We start from the raw sequence: 23845 nt of genomic DNA on the forward strand, positions 1-23845 counted from the left end.
ACAATTAGGGGTGTGTTCTCATGTGTTCTGGAAACAAAGCCAAGAGTGCATATTTTATGTAAGGATCTGTAAATTTTAGTTGAAGACTCAACTCTGGCTCATGTTCCTATTTTCAAGGCTAACTTTTGAGCTATGTAAATAAGACTTCTCTAAATTAGAAGTAGAATACATAAAATATGACTTTGCTATCATGCTGCGAGGATTTCTGGAAATGTAAATATACTTTGATTTACTAAGAATTTCATAGTCAAGGAAAAAGCATGTTCTTCAAATTGATATACATTTTTTTTGCCTTGTCTTAGAAGCATAAACAAAAGCAGAGTCTGTGAATTCAATAGTTATCTATATTGCTGTATATTTTAACTAGGATTGGGCTTTTAGTTATGAAATATATGCTGCTAGGGAAATAATCACAATTCTACTTTTTATGTTTATTCTTTTACTCTGGACACATGTATATTATACTTAACAATAGTAAGTTGCATTAGCATCTCAGATGGAAATTACTAACAGTATCCTTCATTTTTTTAATGATGAGTGAGTGAGGTTTATGTTTTCTGAGTGGAAAAATTCTCATATGTCAGTCACTAAAACACAAACTATGTTTAAAGGTGCTATTTGATGAGAAAATATTATATGTAATATTACCACTGTTATTATTTTGATAGTAGTAGCATAAATAATACTAGGTTCATCATCATAAGAATTGTATGATTGAACTGATGAGCTAGAACCCTGGATTAAATAAAAATTACTCAGGACTTCCATTTTGTTAAAAGGGAATAATTATAAAATATAAAAAAAATATCATCTGTAATATTTTTAAGAGAAAGTATTTGTTCCAGGAGACCTGTACAAAAATATTCATATCAGCATAATTTGCAATTTCCAGAAATTAGAAATAATTCAAATGCTCATTTGATATTTGTGGCATAGTCTTAAATGAAATGTTAAAGAACAATATGAATGGACAGGCTGTGGTTATACACATCAATATGGATATGTCCCACATTCCTAGTACTGAGTGAATGAAAGAATAAAGTCACAAAGGAAAACCTACAATACGACTCCTATCGTACAGACTCCAAAATCAGGCAGCTGAATATTGAGAGGTAAAACTACTAATAAAATGAGGGAAATTATTATTAAACAATCAGAATATTAGTTACTTCCTGAGGGACATGAGGTGTGTAATTGGGATATACTACTTGGTAATTTAAAAATAAAGAAAGAAAGAAAAGCACTTCCAGGGTTAATATAAATCTCTACTTGAAATTAACAGGAAAGTAGCAGACAAACGTTAGTAACCTTATGCAAAAGTATTTTTGTCACTGAACCCTCAGTTAAGAATTAAAATATAAAAATGACCCCATCCCCCAAATACTTTAAGCTAGATTTTATTGTATAATATATACCAGATATGGTTACTAGGAGGAAACCATGTAGTATATAGAAACACTTTAAATCAGCTTTGTCCCATACTTGCTTTCCTGGAGCCAATAATAATAGGTATGACACTTGACTTGCAAACATTGGTGATTTGTACAAATGTCACCAAACCCATCTCAAAAGGCCTTGTTGATGCCATATTCCTAAATATGCATGTTCATTCTTAAGGATTTATATGATTTTTTGCTTATATTTTGTTTTATATGTTATTTTATTCTTCTATAAAACATACTGGAAACGGAGAACAAGACTTGTGTAGATATTTAATGAGACCACTTTAATACATAGGAATAGGTTATTCCAAAGAACTGAAACACAAATCCAGTTTGGGATATACTGACTGAGAAGAATTTGGCCACAGTGACCACAGTGCATGGCATTCTTCATTGTCTGGAGGCCCTGGCAATGGTCTCTGCATTTGGTGTTTTTAAAGAGCAGGAACCATGATTGGAAGACCATTAATACCCAAGAACAAGAACTTTAAAGGAATAAGTATTGTCACTTCCTCCTGGATTAAGTCAATTTTCAGTACGCTATCAGGAAGGATTTTTTTCCTCATTGTATCTAGGCTTAAACTTTTGGGGTCCACATAATTGTTCCTATAAATATTTTAGGTTAATTTTCTGTATTCCTAAAAGTAATTATGTATAAATTTTTAAATAGACTTTTAATTGGTGCCATGTAGGTGATTACATATTATATACTTAGGTGAATATATAATTATACTTTCTGCTTTACGTATTTACCTGTAGAACCCTGTACTTAAGTACTTCAGTACTTAAATTTTCCCCATTGATCTATAGTAGTATTAACTTGATAACTTATTTTTATTACATGTTTAACTCCTTTCATCAAGACTTTTATAATTTTTTTGCAGAGATGAAACTGATATTTTTTAAAGAAAATTAAGTAATTAAGCAACTAATCCAATAATCTAATAACTATTGCATGTTATCAAAATGGTACATCTTCTTTTATTATATTTTTCGCATTGACCTTTTTATCATTAACCTTAGTATTAAAATTTGAATCTACTAGTAGAATTACATTTGCCTAAAATTTGCATATGCATATAGATTAAAGATGTTTTATATTATAAAATAAAAAGAACTTGCTGTTTCTCAAATTAATAAAAAATAATTATCTTACTGAAATACATGGCAATTTCTAAAAGTACAAAAAATAAGAAATAGCATTATGTCATGAAAACTGGGTAGCTGGGTGAAAAAAAAAAGTTGTTCTCTGTTAGATAGAAACCTTGAGCAGTGACAAGTGAATTGATTGCAATAGCCAATAGTAAAATCCCTCTATATTAGTACCATATTGAATATTCCATCTAAATATTTTATTGATTAAAAATTAATCAAGAAGGTCATAAATGAAAGGAAAAATGTGTAAAGAAAACAGTATTCTGTCCTTTGGATCCCCCGCACTACCAGCCTTGGATCTTTTAATCTATCACCTTATGAATAGTAAGTTTCAATTTTTAAAAGGTATTAATTTGCTGCAGTGCAAATATGTTTGTATATAGCAAATTAACTTTTACATTTTAAGACTGTGATAAAATTTTAAGCAAATATCAAACTCATTATTATGCATGTTTCTTTTTTACTTATCTATAAATGAAAACTTGTACTGTCCTAAATAATAGTTGAAGAACTTATACTTGTGAAATTATTTTCCTTTGGCAAAGCAGATGGAAAAGATTTTGGGAAAAAAAACACAAGTGCTGGCACAATTGACAGGAATGTTGGAAAAAATTTTTAAATGTTGGCATAGGAATTCTTTAAAAATTCTAACTTACATGTGAAATGAAAGTACAAAAGCATCTGTCCTATTTTATGCACACTGACTAAATAAAATGAACAATTATATTTAGCAAAGTATAAAGCTCTTTAAACTAAGATATTCTGTCTGGTTTTTGGCAATCTTTATGTTATTTGTTCCACTGAATTAAAATATTATGTTTGAGTGCAAGCACACTTTGAAAAGCAGAAATTATATAGAGAGGAGAACATTCCCTTTCTTAACTCTGATGACCCTAAATGAAATATGAAATTTTTGAGAGACTAAACACTTGTAATATACTTGAGAGGAGAACTTTGGATCTTAGCCTCATCTGTCATTCAGCCCGTTTATTATTGAAATATTTCAAGAACCTTTGGACATGTCATATATTGTTCTGCCCAAGGTGGAAATATATAGATTAAGTCTTTAAGGATTACAACCACAATTTTTTCCCCACATTTTATGTTTTTAATTCTACTACCAGATGTGGTTATATTTTCACTGAAAGCAAACAAGAAACTTACAGCAACATGAAATTCTGTTTTGATTCCTTCAGAAATTAGTTTAAATCTGTTTTAAGGCCAACATGACATTTTCAGATTGTTGTCTGAGATACTTTTATTATGTCCTGGTGCTGGAAAAAAGATTGGAACTCTTATTCAGGTTTCAGTAAAGTTATTTTGCCATGTGATTATTTCTTGGTAGGAAGTATTGTTTTTCATGCATCAAGTTATTAAAACAAAGAGCTCAATACCTGGTTTCATAATTGTGATTGAAATGGTCCATAGTGTACCTAATTTTCTTTGATCCTTTATGTTGAACAGTTCAGGCCGTGGCACTTGCCTTAATAATGAGCCTCCCAAGCGTGAATTTATTTACCCAACTGTGGCCCCAGGTCAGGTGTACGATGCTGATGAGCAATGTCGTTACCAGTATGGAGAAGGATCCCGCCAGTGTAAATTTGGGGTAAGAAGTCTCAATCCTTAGTTGTTTCTATGTGATCTTTCATGATACAAATGTTAGGATGGAGTTTTTATGAATATACTTTACCTCTGGTAACATTGTTAATGCAAATATTGCCTTTGATACTGCTCTTTTTCTGAAATTGTTATAATATCTATTTCTAAATGTTTGCATAATCCTAAATTAAACAATTTTCAAATGTCTTTTATAATTTTTATTGTATTCTTGAAGTCCTAAGTTTATGATGTCAACTGAAGTTTACCTTAAGAAATGTTATGGCTTTGAAACCTCTCCCTCACCCTCACCTTTTCTGGTACTCTAATAATTGCATTAAGGGCATTTTTATATTGGCTAGGAGAAGCCTTTACTTTATATATTCTAGTACTGAGTCATTTCAAGTTGCTTCAGTCCACTGCCCACATTCTAACACAACCACCATGTGGGACAAGATGACGCTAACCCAAATAGAGAAACAAGGAAAATTGTTGTGGGAAAAAAGATATTATGATTGACTCTCAGTGACTGCCTAAAGAAGTCTGTGTCTAGCTCAGAAAAATGAATACAAAATTCTTCTTAAGTTTCATAGAGAAAGATTTTGGTGTCTAGGATAGGGACATGTTTATAGTCGGTACACATTATGAGCATGTTTTTAAAAATGTATTTGTATTGATCTCAGAGAGGAAGGTTGAGGGAGAGAGAGCTAGAAACATCAATGATGAGAGAGAATCATTGATTGGCTGCCTCCTGTACACTCCCCACCAAGGATCAAGCCCACAACTCAGGCATGTGCCCTGACCACGGAATCGAACCGTGATCTCCTGGGTCATAGGTCAATGCTCAACCACTGAGCCATGCCGGCTGGGCAAGCATGTTGAAAGAAAAAATAGAAATTTAAATAAGTTGTCCAAAAATATTCAGGAGTGAGAAATAAATTTAAAGACTTGGTTTCTATTTTTATGCAAATAGTATTTAAAATGCCTTTTAAAAAGCTATAATAAAAAGAATTATGTTTTCACATAGTTAAGATGAAACAATATATGCTATACTGTACCAATTATTTCTCTAGGTCAGGGGTGGGCAAACTTTTTGACTCGAGGGCCACAATGGGTTCTTAAACTGGAGTGTTTGTGTGAACTAATATAAATTCAAAGTAAAGGAGCGGAGGGGAGAGCAAGAGAGCCCTCCGCTCTTTCGGCTCCGCAGGCCGGGTAGAACAGCCGAACGGGCCGGATCCGGCCCGCGGGCCGTAGTTTGCCCACGGGCCGTAGTTTGCCCACAGCTGCTCTAGGTACAGTACAAAGGAAAGTGATTTTTAAAATCTCCCTTGGGTGAAAATCCTATTTTGATTCATGGTCAGCTTTGATAGCACATTTTGTGCACTAGATTTAAAGACTGTGTGCAATAGTCTTGAGTAAAACATTGACCTTTCTTGTCTCTTTCTGTTGTAGAGTTTTCTATTCTTATTTCTTTACTAGAGGTCTGGTGCACGAAATTCGTGCATGGAGGGAGGGGTGTCCATCAGCCCAGCCTGCACTCTCTCCAATCTGGGACCCCCTCGAGGGATGTCCGACTGCCCGTTTAGGCCCAATCCCGGTGGGATAGTCAGACATCCCTCTCAAATCCAGGACTGCTGGCTCCCAACTGCTCACCTGCCTGCCTTCCTGATTGCCCCTAACCGCTTCTGCCTGCCAGCCTGATCACCCCCTAACCACTCCCCTGCCAGCCTGTTTGCCCCCAACTTCCCTCCTCTGTCGGCCTGGTCACCCATAACTGCCCTCCCCTGCAGGCTTGATTGCCCCCAACTGCGCTCCCTTGCAGGCCTGGGTCACCCCCAACTTTCCTCCTCTGCTGGCCTGGTCACCCCTAACTGCCCTCCCCTGCAGGCTTGATCGCCCCCAGCTGCCCTCCCTTGCAGGCCTGGTCCCTCCCAACTGCCCTCCCCTGCTGTCCATCTTGTGGTGGCCATCTTGTGTCCACATGGGGGCAGCAATCTTGTGTCTGGAGTGATGGTTAATCTGCATATTACTCTTTTATTAGATAGGATAGTTTTAGTTTCTTTTTTTCTTGAATTGCTTTTTCCCTCAGAAAACGTCAGCCATACTTTAATCTCAGTCTTTGTATATACTTGTAGTTTAGTAGGTTGAAATTCATGATCAAATGAGATTACGGATTTTGTTAATTATTCTTATTTATTGTCTCTTTTCTGTGTTAGCAAGTGAAATAGTTAATTTAGTTTTTCAATTGGAAATTGGGTTTTAACTCTACATATATCCTATATAATAAAAAGGTAATATGCAAATTGACCCTAACGGCAGAATGACCGCCGTACCAGTCACTATGAGGCACACTGACCGCCTCTTGGGCTGTTTCCCGGCCAGCTGGCTCCAATCACCCGATGGCAAATGGGGATCTGGGGGTGGGTGGTGGCGGGGGGCAGGGTCAGCTGCGAGCAGCTGGGGAAGATGGCCCTGATCGCAGGCCAGGCCTAGGGACCATACCTGCACACGAATTCCGTGCACCGGGCCTCTAGTATTTCCATATTAGATAATTTGTATTACCAGTTCTACAGGATATATGGATGTACTTTTTCTTCAATGAACTAATAAGAAAATTGTCCTGATTAGCCTGTCTCTATATATGTATATCTCATTTATTTCAGATTAGTTGATATGAAGTGAGATAAATAGTAATTGAGAAATTGTGTATTTTCAGTTATGTTCCTTATATTCAGCTTTTAGATTCTTCTTCTCTATGCATTTATAGACTTTTGTAATAAGATATCAAATAAAATTGGAAAATGAAAAGATATTAACATTTACAATCTTAAACAAGTATGAGGAGATTGAAATGGCTATAAATGCAAAGACCAAAACTGTATAGCACAATATGCAGAGTTGTATAATATAGTAATTTATAAATTGATATGTAGTTTATAAATGATATTTACATAGTCTTTTTTGTGAGGAACTTCAGACTGCTTTGATTAAAATTGTAATTATTTTATAATGTTTTATAGATAAGGTAACTAAAAATACAGAATATTATTTACCTACTCCAAGGTAAACAATAAAAATGGGTTATATATTAAATATATTATTAAGATAGCAGGTGTATTTTATTTCAGGAGACAATTTTTATCAATTTTCATACACACAAAATAATAAGGGTGGGAGAAACTTTTGGAGGTGTCAGATCTTTATGGCCTAGTTTGTGGTGATGGTTTCATGGGTGTATTATATACTTTCTCTCCCAACTTACAAAATGATATCCATTAAGTATGTATAGTTTTTTATATGTCAATCATATCTCAATGAAGTAGTTTTAAAAAGAGAGAAAAGTGCTCATCACAGTTAGATTTAAGACCCATGACAAAACCAGAGAAATTTTATAGGCAACATAGCTTTGTTTAATTTATGGGGAATTATTATCATCTATGATGTTTGTTACTGTTTACATACATTTAAGAGTTAGCACATAAATGCAAATAGTGGGTTGTTGTTGCTTACTTTAATGTAGAACTGAACCATGTTTTATTAATAGAGCATGTATTCTGAAGCATAAGTGGGAACATTTGATCTAATACATGGTTTCACTATGGAACAAGACAATTTTTGAAGGAATATTTTTTAATAGCAAGACTGCTTACCATTAGCTTATTGACCATCAGTAGGTTTTATTTAGAGACTTTTTCCAGTGAATGGCAGCCAAGTTGTTGTAAACTTCAGACAGCAAAAGGGTATGACAAGCATGCAAAGTGCTTTTTATTTACCCGCACATGACGGACATTCAATCATGTTAGCTTTCCTCTATGAATATCTGTCATCCATGGTACCATCTCTGTATAGCTGCTTGCTGGTAGTGCTTTAGGAGAATCTGAACCATCTGTACGTTTGGGAGCATATGAAGATATTTTAAGGGTCACACTGATTCATCCTTCAATCTCAGTGAAATACTTAGAAGTACATGTAAGGGAAGTTTAAAGAAATTAAGTTTGAGTATCCTGTAAAAAAGAAAGCTAAATGTTGGCCTCAAAACCATCTTAAAACTTCAGAACATTTATTATAGTTTGGTTGCTGGTAACATAGAGCATTGAAAAAAACAGTGGCCTTAATTATTATAGCTGGAAGGTTGTAGGTTAGATAGTAGGAATAATTTCAAGTGATTAAAATTGGAATTTTGCACTGAGGGAGATTGTATAATCACTTTGCTTTAAGATTATAAGACGGTGTAACTATTCTACATTGTGGTCTGGTATGGATTTAGGGAATAAAAGACATGGACTTATGTTAGCACCTCAATATTCTTTTGGAGTCCAAATATGTATATTTACCAAACATATACTAGATAAGAAGTTGATTTAATTTATATTTTTCCCTTAAAATTCAAGCCAAAAGTCATAGGTTCATAATCACTTGTATACTTAAAGCTCAGTAGTTTTCACTCTGGGTTTGCTTCTTCGAGGTATTTTTTTTAAACCATTTAATCATTTTTAACCCCTTCAAATTGATGATTAGTTATTTATCCATATTAGTTTTTGTTTAACACACACACACACACACACACACACACACACACACACACACACACTGCTCTTCTAAACTCTCTTGCACTTAAATTATCCACATAACAGGATTAACCTATTTAAAGCTGAAATAAGGGTACATTATTCTCTTTCTTCAGATGGCTACTAAACACCTGGAGCCAGGCCATGGGGTCACCATATGTTGGTTTTCAATTTTCTTTTGTGTGATACATTGATAAGTAACCTTTCTAATCATTGATGCTCCTTCTTGACCTCTTCAGGGCTCTGTTCTCCCCCTTGGCCATCAAGACCCTTTATTGCAAACAGCTGTTGAGAGATGTTACTGATAGGGTAATGAGGACAAAGAGGATGTTTCATATCCACAGCCAAGGACCCAAAATAGCATAGAGTTTAGGATTTCCAAGGGCAGAAAATTTGTATCACTTTTATGATCTGTACAGTTGTTTAAAATGTAAAAATTAAAAAAAATCTAGCAATAAAGATGCCATTTTCTCTTCAGATTCTATTTTACTTCCTTAATGATATAATAAATATAATGCTTTTGTACTTTTATATTTCTCTCCCCCTTATGTAAATGGCTTATTTTAGTTTTCTCAAGTAAATAAAAGGGTGTCCCCCCTCACTTTTTAGTATCATTTACAGCTATAATTACATGAAAAGGATGGAAATTTTAGAGAATATAATTCTAATTTCTTTTATTGTTTTGAAAGGGTCTTTGACTATAAAATAATTCAACTATTCTATTTTGATCAAAACAGCTCTAGTTCAGTTTTTTACAGAGTTATTTTCTGAATATCAGGTAATTCTGATATATTTAAGAGAAATAAGAAAGTAGCTTAGTTGTTTAGGGATATTTTGGACATTGATATTAGCCAGGCCTGATTCAGATCTAGATTTAATTAGGATTGAAGCAAGTTGCTAAATCTTTCTGAAACTATAAAGTTTCTCACACTTTCTAAACAGGTTTTCGTGGTGATTAAATGAGATACAAATACAAATATGCCTACAACAGTAGTTGACAGTCTCCCCTGATAAAGTGTTAGTTACTTTCATTTATTTTCCTGCCTGAAACATTGTTGCTATGGGGCATGAAGTATATCCTGGAGCTTCTCCAATGAGGGCAGATTTGGTTTTATTTCATCATTGTTCAGCTCTGACTTTCAGAAGGTACTTTTATACATTGACCTGAAATCGGCTCCCTCTTAGCTCTTATTTATATTTTCTTTTTTTCCAGTTTGATTGAGAAATAACAGACATACATCACTGTGTATGTTTAAGGTGTACAATAATGGTTTGATTTACATATATTGTGAAATGACTACTACAGTGGGTTTAGTGAACATCTATCATTTTATATAGTTACAATAAAAAGAAGTTATACTCTGAATCTGAGTCTTAATTTTTATGAAAAGTGGTCTCTGGCTGAAACCGGTTTGGCTCAGTGGATAGAGCGTCGGCCTGCGGACTGAAGGGTCCCGGGTTCGATTCCGGTCCAGGGCATGTACCTTGGTTGCGGGCACATCCCCAGTGGGAGGTGTGCAGGAGGCAGCTGATCGATGTTTCTCTCTCATCGATGTTTCTAGCTCTCTATCCCTCTCCCTTCCTCTCTGTGAAATATCAATAAAATATTAAAAAAAAGAAAAGAAAAAAAAGAAAGTGGTCTCTGTTAGAGGCAGATACCCTCAGAGACCGATCTCTCTAAGAAGGAAGCATCACAAGCCACAGGGTTAAGACTACAGAGGAGCAAATGCTTGGGATGTTGGGAACAAATGCCGGCAGAGATTTAAGTGTCCACATGTTTAATTAGACTGTAGATTTTTTAAAATATATTTTATTGATTTTTTTACAGAGAGGAAGGGAGAGGGATAGAGAGTTAGAAACATCGATGAGAGAGAAACATTGATCAGCTGCCTCCTGCACACCTCCTACTGGGGATGTGCCCGCAACCAAGCTACGTGCCCGGAATCGAACCTGGGACCTTTCAGTCCACAGGCTGATGCTCTATCCACTGAGCCAAACCGGTTAGGGCTGTTTTTGTTTGTTTGGTGGCTACTAAGTTATATAGGTTTTAAGTGGTCTCCTCTAACTCCTTTTCCCCCCATAAACCCTCTTTTGTTCATAAGTGATTTTGCAGAATGCTAGGTTTCTCACAGAATGCATTTATCACCTTTCAGCAGAAAGCAATAAAAATGCATTAATCTGGAAAGCCTGGTGAGAGGGCTTGGATGAGCACGCTAGGGAAGGACCCGAAGAGATTCCTTCAGTTTGCTTTACCCTGTGGGGCATTCCCATTTCCTAGAAACTTTTGAGTTAATTCACTGTTACCGCTTTAGTTCTGAATTGTGTGAACATGACATTAGTTCTTTTAAACATTTTTTAAAATTGAGATAAAATTGATATATACTATGTTAGTTTAAGGTATACAATATAATGATTCAATATTTGGATATCTTGTGATCATCACACTGTCTAGTTCACATCTATCACCATACATGGTTACAAAATTTTTTTGTCTTTTGATATGTGATTTAAGTTTTGAGAGTTTAAAGAGTAGTTGAGGAATAATAACAATAGAAATGAATGTTACATAAAAGTTTATCTTTGCATTCCAGATTAATATTTTTTATTGCAAAAAGATATTTTATACTCAGTGGTTCTAGTTTAAATTAAAAACTTGCAATATCATTAATGATGCTAGTTGATGATCATATATAAAGAGAAACTGAAATTTTTCAGTTTCTTCAAAGTAAGCTTTTTTGGCTTTTATTTAAAACACTTTATTCAAGTAGATGTTGAACAGCTTGTTTTAAAATCTGATAGTGTGTGAACCAAATGAGGGCTTTTATATTGCTGATATTAGAATAAGTGTTGTAATTTTCCCATAATAATGTAGGATAATGAAAAACCATAATAAGGAAGACAGCTCCAAACAACATCTGAACTATGTCAATTATAGAATAGAAATGCCAGTTAAACAAGTTGCAGCATTTGTTCAAAACCAAATTTCCCTTTCACGAAGGTGGTGGACTACATTGATGAACTGCAAATAACATTGCTAGATAGTTCTTTAGGCAACTTTGAATTTTAGAAATTATTCCCTGCCCATGCCTATGGTCTCTATTTTCTTCTTAAAATGATCTTTATTTGAATATTACAGTAGATCTAAGAAGTCAAATACCTAGCACCACTCTATTAGTAACTGGTAAGTTTGTTCTATTGTCTATACTTGAGAGTATTAAGCATATATTCCCTTTCTACATATTCATTCTTTCCCCCTACTCTTCCCTGGTAATGAGATTTCTGCACATTATTTTTAAAAGAGCTTAATCAATATTAAAAACTAAGATATACTTTATCCACTAAAATGAGAGTTTTAAAGACAAACATGTACCTGATTCTGCGCAATGGATAACCCACCTTCCATAAGAGCCTCCTCCAAAATCCTCACACTGGTGTGTCAGCACCAGCAAGAAACAAACAATGCTGCGTGTCTGCGGGTGTGTTTTATGGAAGAGTGGACGTGATCGTAGTCTTTACTTCTGATCAACTTGCTTTTGCCTTCTTTCCTAGGAAGTGTGTAGAGAGCTCTGGTGTCTCAGCAAAAGCAACCGCTGTGTCACCAACAGTATTCCTGCAGCTGAGGGAACGCTTTGTCAAACTGGGAATATTGAAAAGGGGGTAAGCTCAAATGATTTATTAGCTATTTGATAAATGTTTGGTGTTGATATTCTGCTACTATCGTTAGGAAATCATGCATATTAATTAAAATGTACTTGAGAAAATAATACACTTGTAGCCTAGTGAGTTGTCAAAACATTATATCTATATATAATCATTGTTTAAAAATTACAGTGAATAATATCTGCTGGGCCAGTTTCACCTTTCTGTAAGTATATGTGGGTGTTATATTTGTGTAGAAAATGTCTAATAACAATTCTACATAATAGAATATGCTTAGTCATGTGTTTGGGTTTTTTTTCTGGTAACCAATTCCCAGGAAAATTATGTGATCCCAAGATATTTCATAACTATAGTTTTAATTAGAGTAACTTTTAAATTGCAATATAAAAGGGCTAATAGTTGAAGAATACTTAATTTATTGAGCATAGAAATTGGAACAAAGTAATTTTAGTTTCATCAGAATAATTTTCAAAAATATTATTAGAAGTTTATTGAAACAGATAGGAATCATTTATGCTATCCCTGAAGTTCTTTAGGAATTTCTAATTATGCAAATTCTAGAGTTTATGGCTATGGACTGAGTTTGCAATAGTAACTACTAGTGTCATCTGTTCTCAGTTCTGACTTCTTCCATGTTAATTGGGCTAGTTTCAACAAAGATTACACTGGATTTCAGCTTGCAATCTGATGTTTAAATAAAAAGAATGAAAGCTTTTGGGCAGCTGTCACAGTTTATTAATCCTTGCTGACGGCTTCATTCAGGACCCATGACCTAGTGCCATGTTGATGGCTTTTCCATGCTGCGTTTGGAAATGTTGGTAAATTATGCTAAATGTATGAATTGATTGGGTCATTTTTAAAGGATTAAGGATCTTTTTTTGAGACTATGTAAGTAGCCAATAAAAATACAAAGACCTTCGCACACTACCAAAAATTCCTTCTTTTTTTTTTCACTGGAGTAATAGAAAATATTAGGAACCACATTCTTGAAACAACAGTCTAGGTTTATTTTGGAACCAACAATTCTTGTCAATGACAAGTAGCAATTTAAATCAATCTGTACTTAGAAGAAATACACAACTGTAAGGGGGGAAGTCACAGTGAGAATCTGTTTCTTTATTTGCCATTGATTATTATTCTTGTAATCCAGTCCATGGGCCACCGTTTCTATTTGCTTGGAATAATACTGTCACTAGGCCCGATGGCTCTTTTTATTCAACTTTATTTCTTAACATACAGCATAAAAAATTCATTCTTTTAAATACCTCAGAGCTCTCCTAAAGCATTCTATAAATTATATAATCGCTCCAAATGAGTAAATCACAAGTAGTGGCTATTTGAGAACACATAGTTCAACCCTACCAATCATTTACACAGTACACACATATTTAATATCTTATCATTTGTGCTTAGTTGCAGGATCCTCAAATGGCATATTTTACAACTATGTGTATAGTATATGTGATAGACATGATATATTTCTTGAAAATTGCAGACAATTTTGAGGAATATTTAGATGACACAATAATATTAAAGCTAATGTATTGAATTTAAATTTAGGTAAATAAGTAGAAGGGAATTATTCTTCTAAGCATAAATAAGAATGAGCGCAGATAAAAAGTGAGTAAAATGGGAAAAATATATTTGATTTCTAAAGATTCACATTTTTAGTTTATGTTGGTTGTCAGCTTTTTGATCCCTAGCCCCTTTTTTCAAATGAAGTCTACATAATTCTGATGTATACATTTAAAAAATGACAATGATCTGGTTAAAAGAATCCCTTACCTGACTTCTTACCCTGTCAGCTTCTGATGTACTTCAATAGAACATCTTGAACTCCATGAAAAACTATTTGAGAACCTTGTAAGTGTAGCAAAGCTTGTGTACCAAGAGGTCGTTTATATTCCCAACATTAGAGTTTAGTTTGATAAAGTCAGTATGTTGGATTTCACCATCTAAAATTATTCTGCCAAACAAAAATCTTAACTGTTGTTCCAGGGATATGAAAGGTCAGTAGACAGCTTTAGGAATGGTGCTGAGTCTTAAAATGAATGAACGAAAACAAACACATGTAGACTCCTAGAAAGAAAAAGGACAGCACTCTAGGAGAAAACCTTGAATATCTTCCTATCGTTAACTTCGAATTTTTGAAGAGGTTTTTAAAGAACTAGGTCCACCTACGTTTTTAAGGAGAAAAAAAAATACAAAGGACTAGACATTTGAGCTCAGCAGTTCCTAATTTATTTTTTAGTAACTGCATTTGTCATATCTTTTTACAAGTTTTGTTGGTGGTGATTTAAGTTATTTTTCTCCTTAACATAAAAGTGTTTATTGTTGCCAAATTGCAGATTTTCCTTCTAGGGTTATATCTATCTGGAAATTAAAGCAGAGCTTAGCATTTTGACTCAAAACAACCATGCAAAAAAAGAGCTAGGGAGAAAAATCAAAGTGGAATTTTCAGTTGGTCAGGTCAACTTTGTGTGGCCAGTCTGTGTCCTTGCCATCTAAAAATAGTTAGCATTGGGAGCAGTCTGGAAGAGGTTAGTGGGGTGGGGGGGGGGGGGGGGAAGAACCTATGTAATACTTTGAACAATAAAGATTTTTTTAAAATTAAAAAATAGTTGGCATTACCAATAATGAAAATGGTGATATTGAATATTTTTAAAGTACTTACACTGTGCCAGGCACATATTTGTTCTGTTTAATAGTGACAAAGTCCAATGAGGTAGAAGTTTTATTTCTATTTTACAGATGAGGAAACTTAAACTTGAGAGCCGAAGATTACACAGCGATTTAATAGCAGGGCGAGATTCCAACCCAAGTCTTTCTAATTCCAAAGTTGGAAACTATGCCCCTCTATCTTGCCTCTGATTTACTTTACCTTTAGATAGGAAATTTTGTAGAGAAAAAAGCAAATTATCATTGTCATGGGAATAAAATGAGTCACTGAGCTTGAGATTGGTAGTCACAATGTATTCTATCCTTTAATTCTAAGTGGGGTTTTTACTTACTTACCTGTAATAGCGTCTTATCTCAGGAATCACAATAGGAAGGCACTGTAGGCAGAACATTAGCTAAGAACATATGATTGTGTTACATTGGCAAAATAATGAATCTCCATTTTAAAATGAGAGGTAACCTATTTCTACCTATTTCATAGAAATGTTGTGAGGATGAAATGAGATACTATCTCAGTGAACTTTTTATGGTTTTCTGGAGAAGGAAGGTACTCGTATATATTACTAGAGCATGATCGTCACTTTTGGTTATTATTTGCCAACCTTAGATGATTGTGGGGCAGAAAATTCTTTGTCAGATTATCTTACCTGGCAGTAGCAAGCATCAGAGAGTATAAGGATAAATTTGTGTGCCTCAGAAACATGAATGTAATATACACGACTTCTGATTTTAACTCTAAATTTCAAAACTATTCTCATCAGAAGAAACAAGAAAGAACCTACATCCTGTCTAGCCAGCAGGATAAAACCAAAGCTGCTCATAGTTTTTTGAATAATTTGTTTTAAATGGTGAGGGGAGAAGGATTGCTTAAGTGATAGCATAGACATATCCAGAGGACTGGATCCACAATGATCTTGTCAAACTCTGGCTGCAAAAGATATGGGATCCCTGCCCGAGGCGCAGTTCCACAAATGTTCCATGTAAGTATGGGAACTGTTCCATGCACATTTAGCAGATGGAGTAAGAAATATGGCCAAAAAATTAAAAACTGATCTTTGCGTGAGTCCTGGGGGGTCTGACATCGCTATTACAGCCATTGGATGTTTGCCTGAATAAGCCATTCAAGGATTGAATAAGAACCATATGGTCTGAATGGATGTGCTTAGGGACAGTAGCATTAACCAAAGGAGGAAATTTGATGAGCCCAGGCAGTGCGCTAGTTGGTACTGTGTGTCCATGGGTCAAACGCCTACAAATAAATCAATATAACTTTAACCCAAAAATTTTTCTGTAGACATGGCATCAGCAATAGCACTTTGGACAGGCATTGGAGGGATGCCATATTTGATGAAATAGTAAACAAAGATTTAGACTGTAAAAACCTTGATATCAGTATGGGCATTGTTGTGGAACAGGATATCAATGATAATGAAAACCCACTCCTTGCAAGTTCTGATTGTGACCACAAAGAAGGTTTAGAATACTTGGTTTATTTCCAAAAGATTGATTTGATGATTCTATAAGATCCAGTTAGAGATATAGCCCATCATTTAGACTTACATATATATGACATTGGTTCTTAATATCTTTGTATGGGAAACACAGGGCTGGCTTAGACTAGGATTATTATAGACCCTCCTAAAGCATTGCTATATAATAGGACATTTGCAGCCTTAGATCTTAGAGTAGAATATAACATGTTTCAACTGGGTCCCAAACCAGCTCTTGAATTGCTCTAGAAATTTTCATAGCATGGGATGACAAGTTCTGATTTAGAATTGGGGCTGGAATAAGCTTCAGCATTCCTGCACCTGGAGAGTGGAAAGATACGGCTTTTAATAGTGCTGTGCTTCAACTTTTAACTTTTCTGACTTGGGAAGAACATTCTATATTGAATCACCAATATCCCTTGCTTTAAAATCTTAGGATTTCCTTAGAGATCTCTCATTCCAGATGCTGGCTAGACCCAGTGCTGGCTATGGTACAAGATCTATAATCACATCCTAGAATGACTCTAGTTTAAAAATATGTATGTTTTCAATATTTAAAAATAAAAAAATATTTTAAAAGTATACTCATCTTGAAAAATTTTTGTGGAATTCTGAAAAATTCTCAAATTTAGATTTTTAAATTTATAATGTATCTTGCTTGAAGACAATTTCCTGATGTGGATTATGAAATTCAGCAAGAGATGTTGTTTAATAATTATTTCTTAGGAAAAATTTTAAAGCTTCACTGGAGTATATTGTCTTTCTAGATAATTTTTAAATATATTTGTTTTACTTTGAAGGAATGTGAAAAGCAGAAATTCTTGAACAATCTGAGAATTTATTCTTGGAATGTGATAGTTTCACTTTTACCTTTCTAAACCTGGTTAAACACACTTGAATTAGCAAAAAGAAGGCAAAATTATTTATCTGGATAATTTGGGTTGAATTAATATGACTGATATTTAGAATACATCCTAGATTAGATATAATCTTAGAGAATAAAGATTCCCATATGAAGATTTCACTCTTTTCTTTTAAGAAAAGAAGTAAAATTCTATGGCTTTGAAAATAGAGCTTGTAAAGGTTTGGCAACTTCATGCAAAGAAATAAAAAAAGGATAAAAAATAGAAAAGACAACATTCAACAATTTCACCTTATGTGCTTATAGGATTTATATACTTCAGGTTGCTTTACTTAGTGTAATCTAATTATACTTGTGACTTACATTAAATCAGTATATATGATTCATGTAATTATCTAGAAAATTAACCCAAATAACTTTATCCACATGAAGTTTCCTATGGATTTCTTAAAGCAGTTGTTATTATTAAGTTAGGTAAGTATCTTCTCTTAAAAGCATGTGCTACATCAAGATACTTGCTACTACCAGAGGAGGGAAGTAGCAAGAATTCGAAAGAGATCCCTTCCTATAAATACGAGGTGGGGGAAGCTAAACAAAACAGGAAAAGTCAAACAAGTCCTTTGATGTGTTTTTAGCTTCTCTGAAGGTATGTCTGCACAGAAATGATGTCTAAAGTTGTCCTAATCCAAGCCATATTGGAATCGAAAACTAAAGTTAGTCCCCATTTTATAGTTAGGGAAACTAAATAAATGACTTGCTTTAAACCAAAGATATTGTTCGAATGAGAACTCAGGTCTGTAACACAGACTACACATAGAGTGAAGTTGTCCCTATACAGACTGAAGTTGTTAACATGTTAACTAGTTAACACAGTTGTTAATTAGTTATTAAACTAGATAGTAGTCTCTTGTAAATTGGTAGATGAATGATACTTATATTATTATTATTATTACTAGAGGCCCGATGCATGAAATTCGTGCAAGGGCCTTGGCCCCCGTCCCCCAGCCGCTGCTGCCATGGCTGGGGCCTCTGCCGCCTCTGCTGCGGCCCCCACCCGCTGAGTCTTTGTCTGGAAGGACATCCAGTCTAATTAGCATATTATGCTTTTATTATTATAGAGTAGAGGCCCAGTGCACAAAATTCGTGCATGGGGCTGGGGGAGGGGGGTGTTCCTCAGCCCAGCCTGAACTGTCTCCAATCTGGTACCCCTCAAGGTATGCCCGTTTAAACAGGCAGTCAGACATCCCTCTCACAACCCAGGACTTCTGGCTCCCAACCACTCGCCTGCCCGCTTGCCTGATTGCCCCTAACTGCTTCTGCCTGCCAGCCTGATCACCCCTAACCACTCCCCTGCCAGCCTGATGGACGCCGAACTGTTCCCCTGCTGGCCCAATTGCCCCTAACTGCCCTCCCCTGCCGGCCTGGTCACCCCCAAAGGCCCTCCTCTGCAGGCCTGGTTCTCCCAACTGCCCTCCCCTGCTGGCCTGGTCCCCCCAACTGCCCTCCCCTGGAGGCCTGGTCCCCCCCAATGGCCCTCCTCTGCAGGCCTGGTTCCCCCAACTGCCCTCCCCTGCTGGCCTGGTCCCCCCAACTGCCCTCCCCTGGAGGCCTGGTCCCCCCCAACTGCCCTCCCCTGCTGGCCTGATCGCCCCCAACTCTCCTACCCTGCAGGCCTGGTTCCCCCCAACTGCCCTCCTCTGCAGACCTGCCCCCCCCTGCCCTCCCCTGTAGGCCTAGTCCCCCCCCCCAACTGCCCTCCCCGTCAGGCCTGGTCCCCCCCCACATGCTCTCCCCTGCAGGCCTGGTCCCTCCCCCAACAGCCCTCCCCTGCAGGCCTGGTCCCCCCCCAACTGCCCTTCCCTGTTGGCCTGGTCCCCCCCCCCCCCAACTGCCCTCCCCTGGAGGCCTGGTCCCCCCCAACTGCCCTCCCCTCTGGCCATCTTGTGGTGGCCATCTTGTGTCCACATGGGGGCAGCCATCTTTGACCACATGGGAGCGGCCATCTTGTGTGTTGGAGTGATGGTCAATTTGCATATTATCCTTTTATTAGATAGGATGAATTCTTCTTTTTTAACCATTAATCTTTGTTATTTAACTATCTGATATAATTGTCTATTATGTTATAATTTCATGGAATAGATATAATCAATAGGATGAATTTATGCAGTAAAAGGTTCTAACAAACCAGTTATGAAATACTGTGTAAATGTTAAATAATCATGAGAATTGAGCAACATTTTATAAGCTGAATATTGTAGTTATCTTTTACCTTAAGGATAGGTTTTAAAAAGAAAACAAAATCATTTGTGTGACTTCTTTCCCTGTCCTACACTTTGTGAGTCTCCAGGAAACATATAACAATGTTATTAAATACTTTGGAACGTACATCTTTCTTATGTCTTTCACAATTCCTTTAGCCCCTGAAAATGCAGAAAGCGATTTTTTCTCTACCAATTATAAGAGTACCCAAGGAGGTCTGCAATAACATGTGGCTGTTCACTTACAGCTGAGTGAGTTTTTTATTTTCAGTCTCTAGTGTTATTTCGTATTTTATGTAGTAAAAACAGTTCAGTAAAGTATAGTGGAATATTATTTAATGTTTTCAAACACAGAATTCTACACCTCTAATAGATCCCCCTCTCCCCCCACACCCCCCGCCCCACAGACACACTGATTTTTGTGTATTTTTGGACAGATAATTCCTTCTTTTCTAAGTGATGTTGGGCAAGTCAACCTGCCTGTAGGCTCTGGTTTCCTCATCTGAAAAGTGAGGTGCTTAGATCTCATGAATGCTTAAGTTCTTTTGAGCTTTAGAGCTCTGTGCTTTTATAAAATGTAAAATCAAGCTTTAATGTTACTTGAAATCAATAATGCTAGATTTCCAACTTGAAACAAAATAGACACATTTTAAGAGTTGAAGTTTTTAAAAGTGTTGACATTAATTGAAACCATGGCCCAAATCAGTCATCGCTGGTCAATACTACTTTGTTCAGTCATTCTCAGAGAAAAAATGGGTACAGGCTTAGATGTTCGTACACACAGGTACTTCTAATGACAAAAATGTAAAACCAGAGATTATTTGGCCTAATGCTGTGACTTTTATATAGGTGAAGGTCTACCACAATTGGTGGTATATCATTATACAAATGATTGGTCCTTAAGATCAATTAGGTAAGCTGTAAGCTGGCAGCTAGAGCATGCTCTCCCTCTCCAGTGAACATTATCAGTAGTTCTACTCCCAGAGCTGATACTGTATTATATCGGTTCAGCCAGCAACCTCTGCTTCATCATTTTGGACAGGTGTTTTTTTTAATGGTAATTTTCATTGTCAAAACTCATAATCTTTTTTAATGTCTTACTTTAATATCTAATAGGTTAGCCTATAGCCAACCAAAATTTGAATTCTTCTTGCCTAATTTTTTTATGGACAAATGATAATTGCTTAGCACTTCTCTAAAAAGTCTTTCATGTTGTCACAACTACTAAAACATTTACTCAGCGCTAACTACCAGGGAAAGAAAGGTGAATTTGACTCTCTTTACCCTCCAGTAGTTCCAGTTCCTTCCTGACATGTAGCAACCGAAACAGAACACAGAATTCTAAAATTGAACTAACGTTGTCATTCAGTCAGTGGATTTTTGTTGCTTGTCTACTACATGCTAAGCACTGTCACCATAGAACATTCTGTGGTGACAGACGTGCTGGATCTGCTCTGCCCAACATCGTTGCCACACATGTGGCTATGAAGCCCTGGAATGTAGCTAGTGGGTCTGAGGGACTGAATTTTTAATTAATTTAAATTTAAATAGCCACACTTGTCACATTAAGGTTTTTACATACTAACGAGAGGAGACAGACAATAATGGAGTAATTCGAAAAATAAACAGGGTAATTTAAAGTAGTGTGAACTAAAACTCTTACATCCTGGAGTTTGCACTTTGGAATAAAGGTGGTCAATCAGGAAAGAGCTCTCTGATGAAATGACACTTGACCTGGGACTGAATGAAAAGAACACAGCAACATAAGGAATTGTGGGAAGAGTATCCCCAGAAGGACCAGCAGATGCCAGTGCTTTACGGAGGGAACGGGCTTAGTGTTTGAGGAAAGGAAGGAAGGCTGGTGTGTCTGGAGCAGTCTGTGAGAGAGAGTAAGGCTGGAGGAGGAGGCAGGGCTGGTACCCATAGGCCACAGCTGACCAGCGTCTTTTAAGCAAAAAAGAGACATGATGTGGTAATATGTTTTTTAAAAAGATCTCTCTGAATGCTTACTGGAGAACAGATTGAGTATAGGTAGGAAAAAGTGGAAGTAGGGAGACCAGGTAAGAAGCTATTCCATTTGCCATTGGTAGCAGTGAAAAAGGTGAAAAGTGAAAAAATTCTGGATATATGTAATTAGTATTACACAATGATTATTTTAAGCATCACATGTCCTAATCCCTTTATGTTTTAATATAAGACTGAATTTTTATTTAGCTAGCTAACATTGCTGACAGTTACTCAACTCTAATGTTGCCTGTTGTTATTCGTGTAAACAAATGACTTTCCATTGCATCAGTATGGTTTGTCAGTGTTTGATGGCAATTCAGAAAAATGCACCGATAAAAGCCTAGAAATGCTTGTTGTTGTTGTTGTTTTAAAGGCTTTCCTTTTTACCATATTCTGCAAGTAAGATTTATCATGTTAGAGTTATGAGCTGATTATTTGATGTCTGCATCTCGATAAATTATTCCTGGCTTTCTACTTATGTGCAGTATGTGGGGTTTATTGCAGAGAGTAAAGCTGAGAAGAATTCCAATACACATGTTCGTGCAGGGGCTATGCACACGGCTGGTCGGTGTACAGAAGGGTTTTTTGTACCCAGTCCCTAGTGTCTTGGCATTACTTTTATTATGTCTGCAGTACTCGTGTCGATGAAATGCCACAACGCATTCTTTTACTATTGTAGCCTCAACCAGCCTTTTCTTTTTCTTTCTTTCCTTCTTTTTTTTTTTTTTAAAGAAAAAGCAATTACCATCATAAAAATTACTGGGGAACTTTCCATATTGTGTTATCATTCCATGAGTCTAATAATAGTGGGATATAAAGAAAATTTTTTTTAATACTAGGATATCTAAAAAAGACTTTTGAGGTCTCCATAATGAGAAACAAGAAAAGTCTTGAGTAGGTGAAATAGTAAGGGAAGAGAAGTAGACTCAAGTTTTTTAGACTCCTGGTACATGTTAGAGATTTTGAAATCATTGCCTAGCTAAAGATAATTTGCAAATCACACACACACCATCACCAATGTGTAAACACGGTTAAAGAACTCTGTTATCTATTGGGAGAATGCTAATGCCTGTAATTGGTCATTGCCTGCACTTTGTGTATTTCTGTCCTGATAGCTGTATCTGCCTAAAAGCTAATTCTGTGTTTTCTGTGCAATCTTGCAGTGGTGCTATCATGGAGATTGTGTTGCTTTTGGCACTTGGCCCCAGAGCGTAGAAGGGGGCTGGGGTTCCTGGTCACTGTGGGGAAAGTGCAGCAGGACCTGCGGGGGAGGCGTCTCCTCATCCCTAAGACGCTGTGACAGTCCAGCGTAAGTAGCTAAAGTAAGCCGCAGCCAACAAAAAGACACAGTTGGAAATGATTCAAAGCTGTGGTTTCACATGTTATCTGTAAAAATGTTTCACTCCCGAGCCAAGTGCTTGTCTTCAGAACAAGCACTAGGCAAGGAGAGCGGAGGAGCCTTGTTAGACAGACTTTCCTTTTCTTCCTCGCCCCTTCCTAGTGACTAAAAATAAAAGAAAGGGGAAAAAGACAAGCATTGTGTATCTACCCCAGGTAGAGCCAGACTTCTTAATCTACTAATAATCAGATAGATTTCCTCTTCCAAAAACTACTGAATTATGGATGAATCTAGGTCTGGTCTTAGCTACAGTACCATTATTCCCAGGAAACCTAAGGTCTTTTCACATGTCACATAAAATTATTACTGCTACAGTAGTATTAAAAGGACCAATGAGAGCCCTTCAAGGGTTGAAATGCCTTGATTCGCATCACAAATCACAATGAAAAGAATACTGCCCATGTGTTAAAATAGTTTCCTTTCACATGCCCCCGTTAATCATCTTCCGGAGTTGCCACCACTTTTCTCCTCAGGGCTGTTTTATGCAGGTCAGACTGCTCCTCTCCCACCATCTTTTTCTCCAGCCTGAGCCCCTCTGGCGGAAGGCCAGCCCCATCAGTATTCTTTGCTGTGGTATTGCTTCTCCCTCCCACCACTGCCCATTGCAGGTGGACTGTTCCTCTGCATGGTCTTTCCTGCCCCTCTGGAGACTGAACTGCTCCTGAGCAGCCACAGCAGGTCAGGGCTCACATTTTTGTCTAGAGCTCAGGTTGATGGCCTTCTTTC

General features: G+C 36.4%; 1 protein-coding gene across 1 annotated transcript in view; it reads left to right on the forward strand.

Annotated features, from left to right (window-relative positions):
• Positions 1-23845, forward strand: part of ADAMTS6 (ADAM metallopeptidase with thrombospondin type 1 motif 6) — a 236695-nt gene that overhangs the window by 118884 nt on the left and 93966 nt on the right. The window contains exons 11-13 of the mRNA XM_080678095.1: positions 4062-4203; positions 12314-12421; positions 22884-23029. Of these exons, the coding sequence (XP_080534221.1) occupies positions 4062-4203; positions 12314-12421; positions 22884-23029 (396 nt within the window). The remainder of the gene's footprint in view (positions 1-4061; positions 4204-12313; positions 12422-22883; positions 23030-23845) is intronic.

The sequence above is a fragment of the Plecotus auritus genome (assembly GCF_963455305.1).
Source record: "Plecotus auritus genome assembly, chromosome: 7".
Classification (NCBI taxonomy): Eukaryota; Metazoa; Chordata; class Mammalia; order Chiroptera; family Vespertilionidae; genus Plecotus; species Plecotus auritus.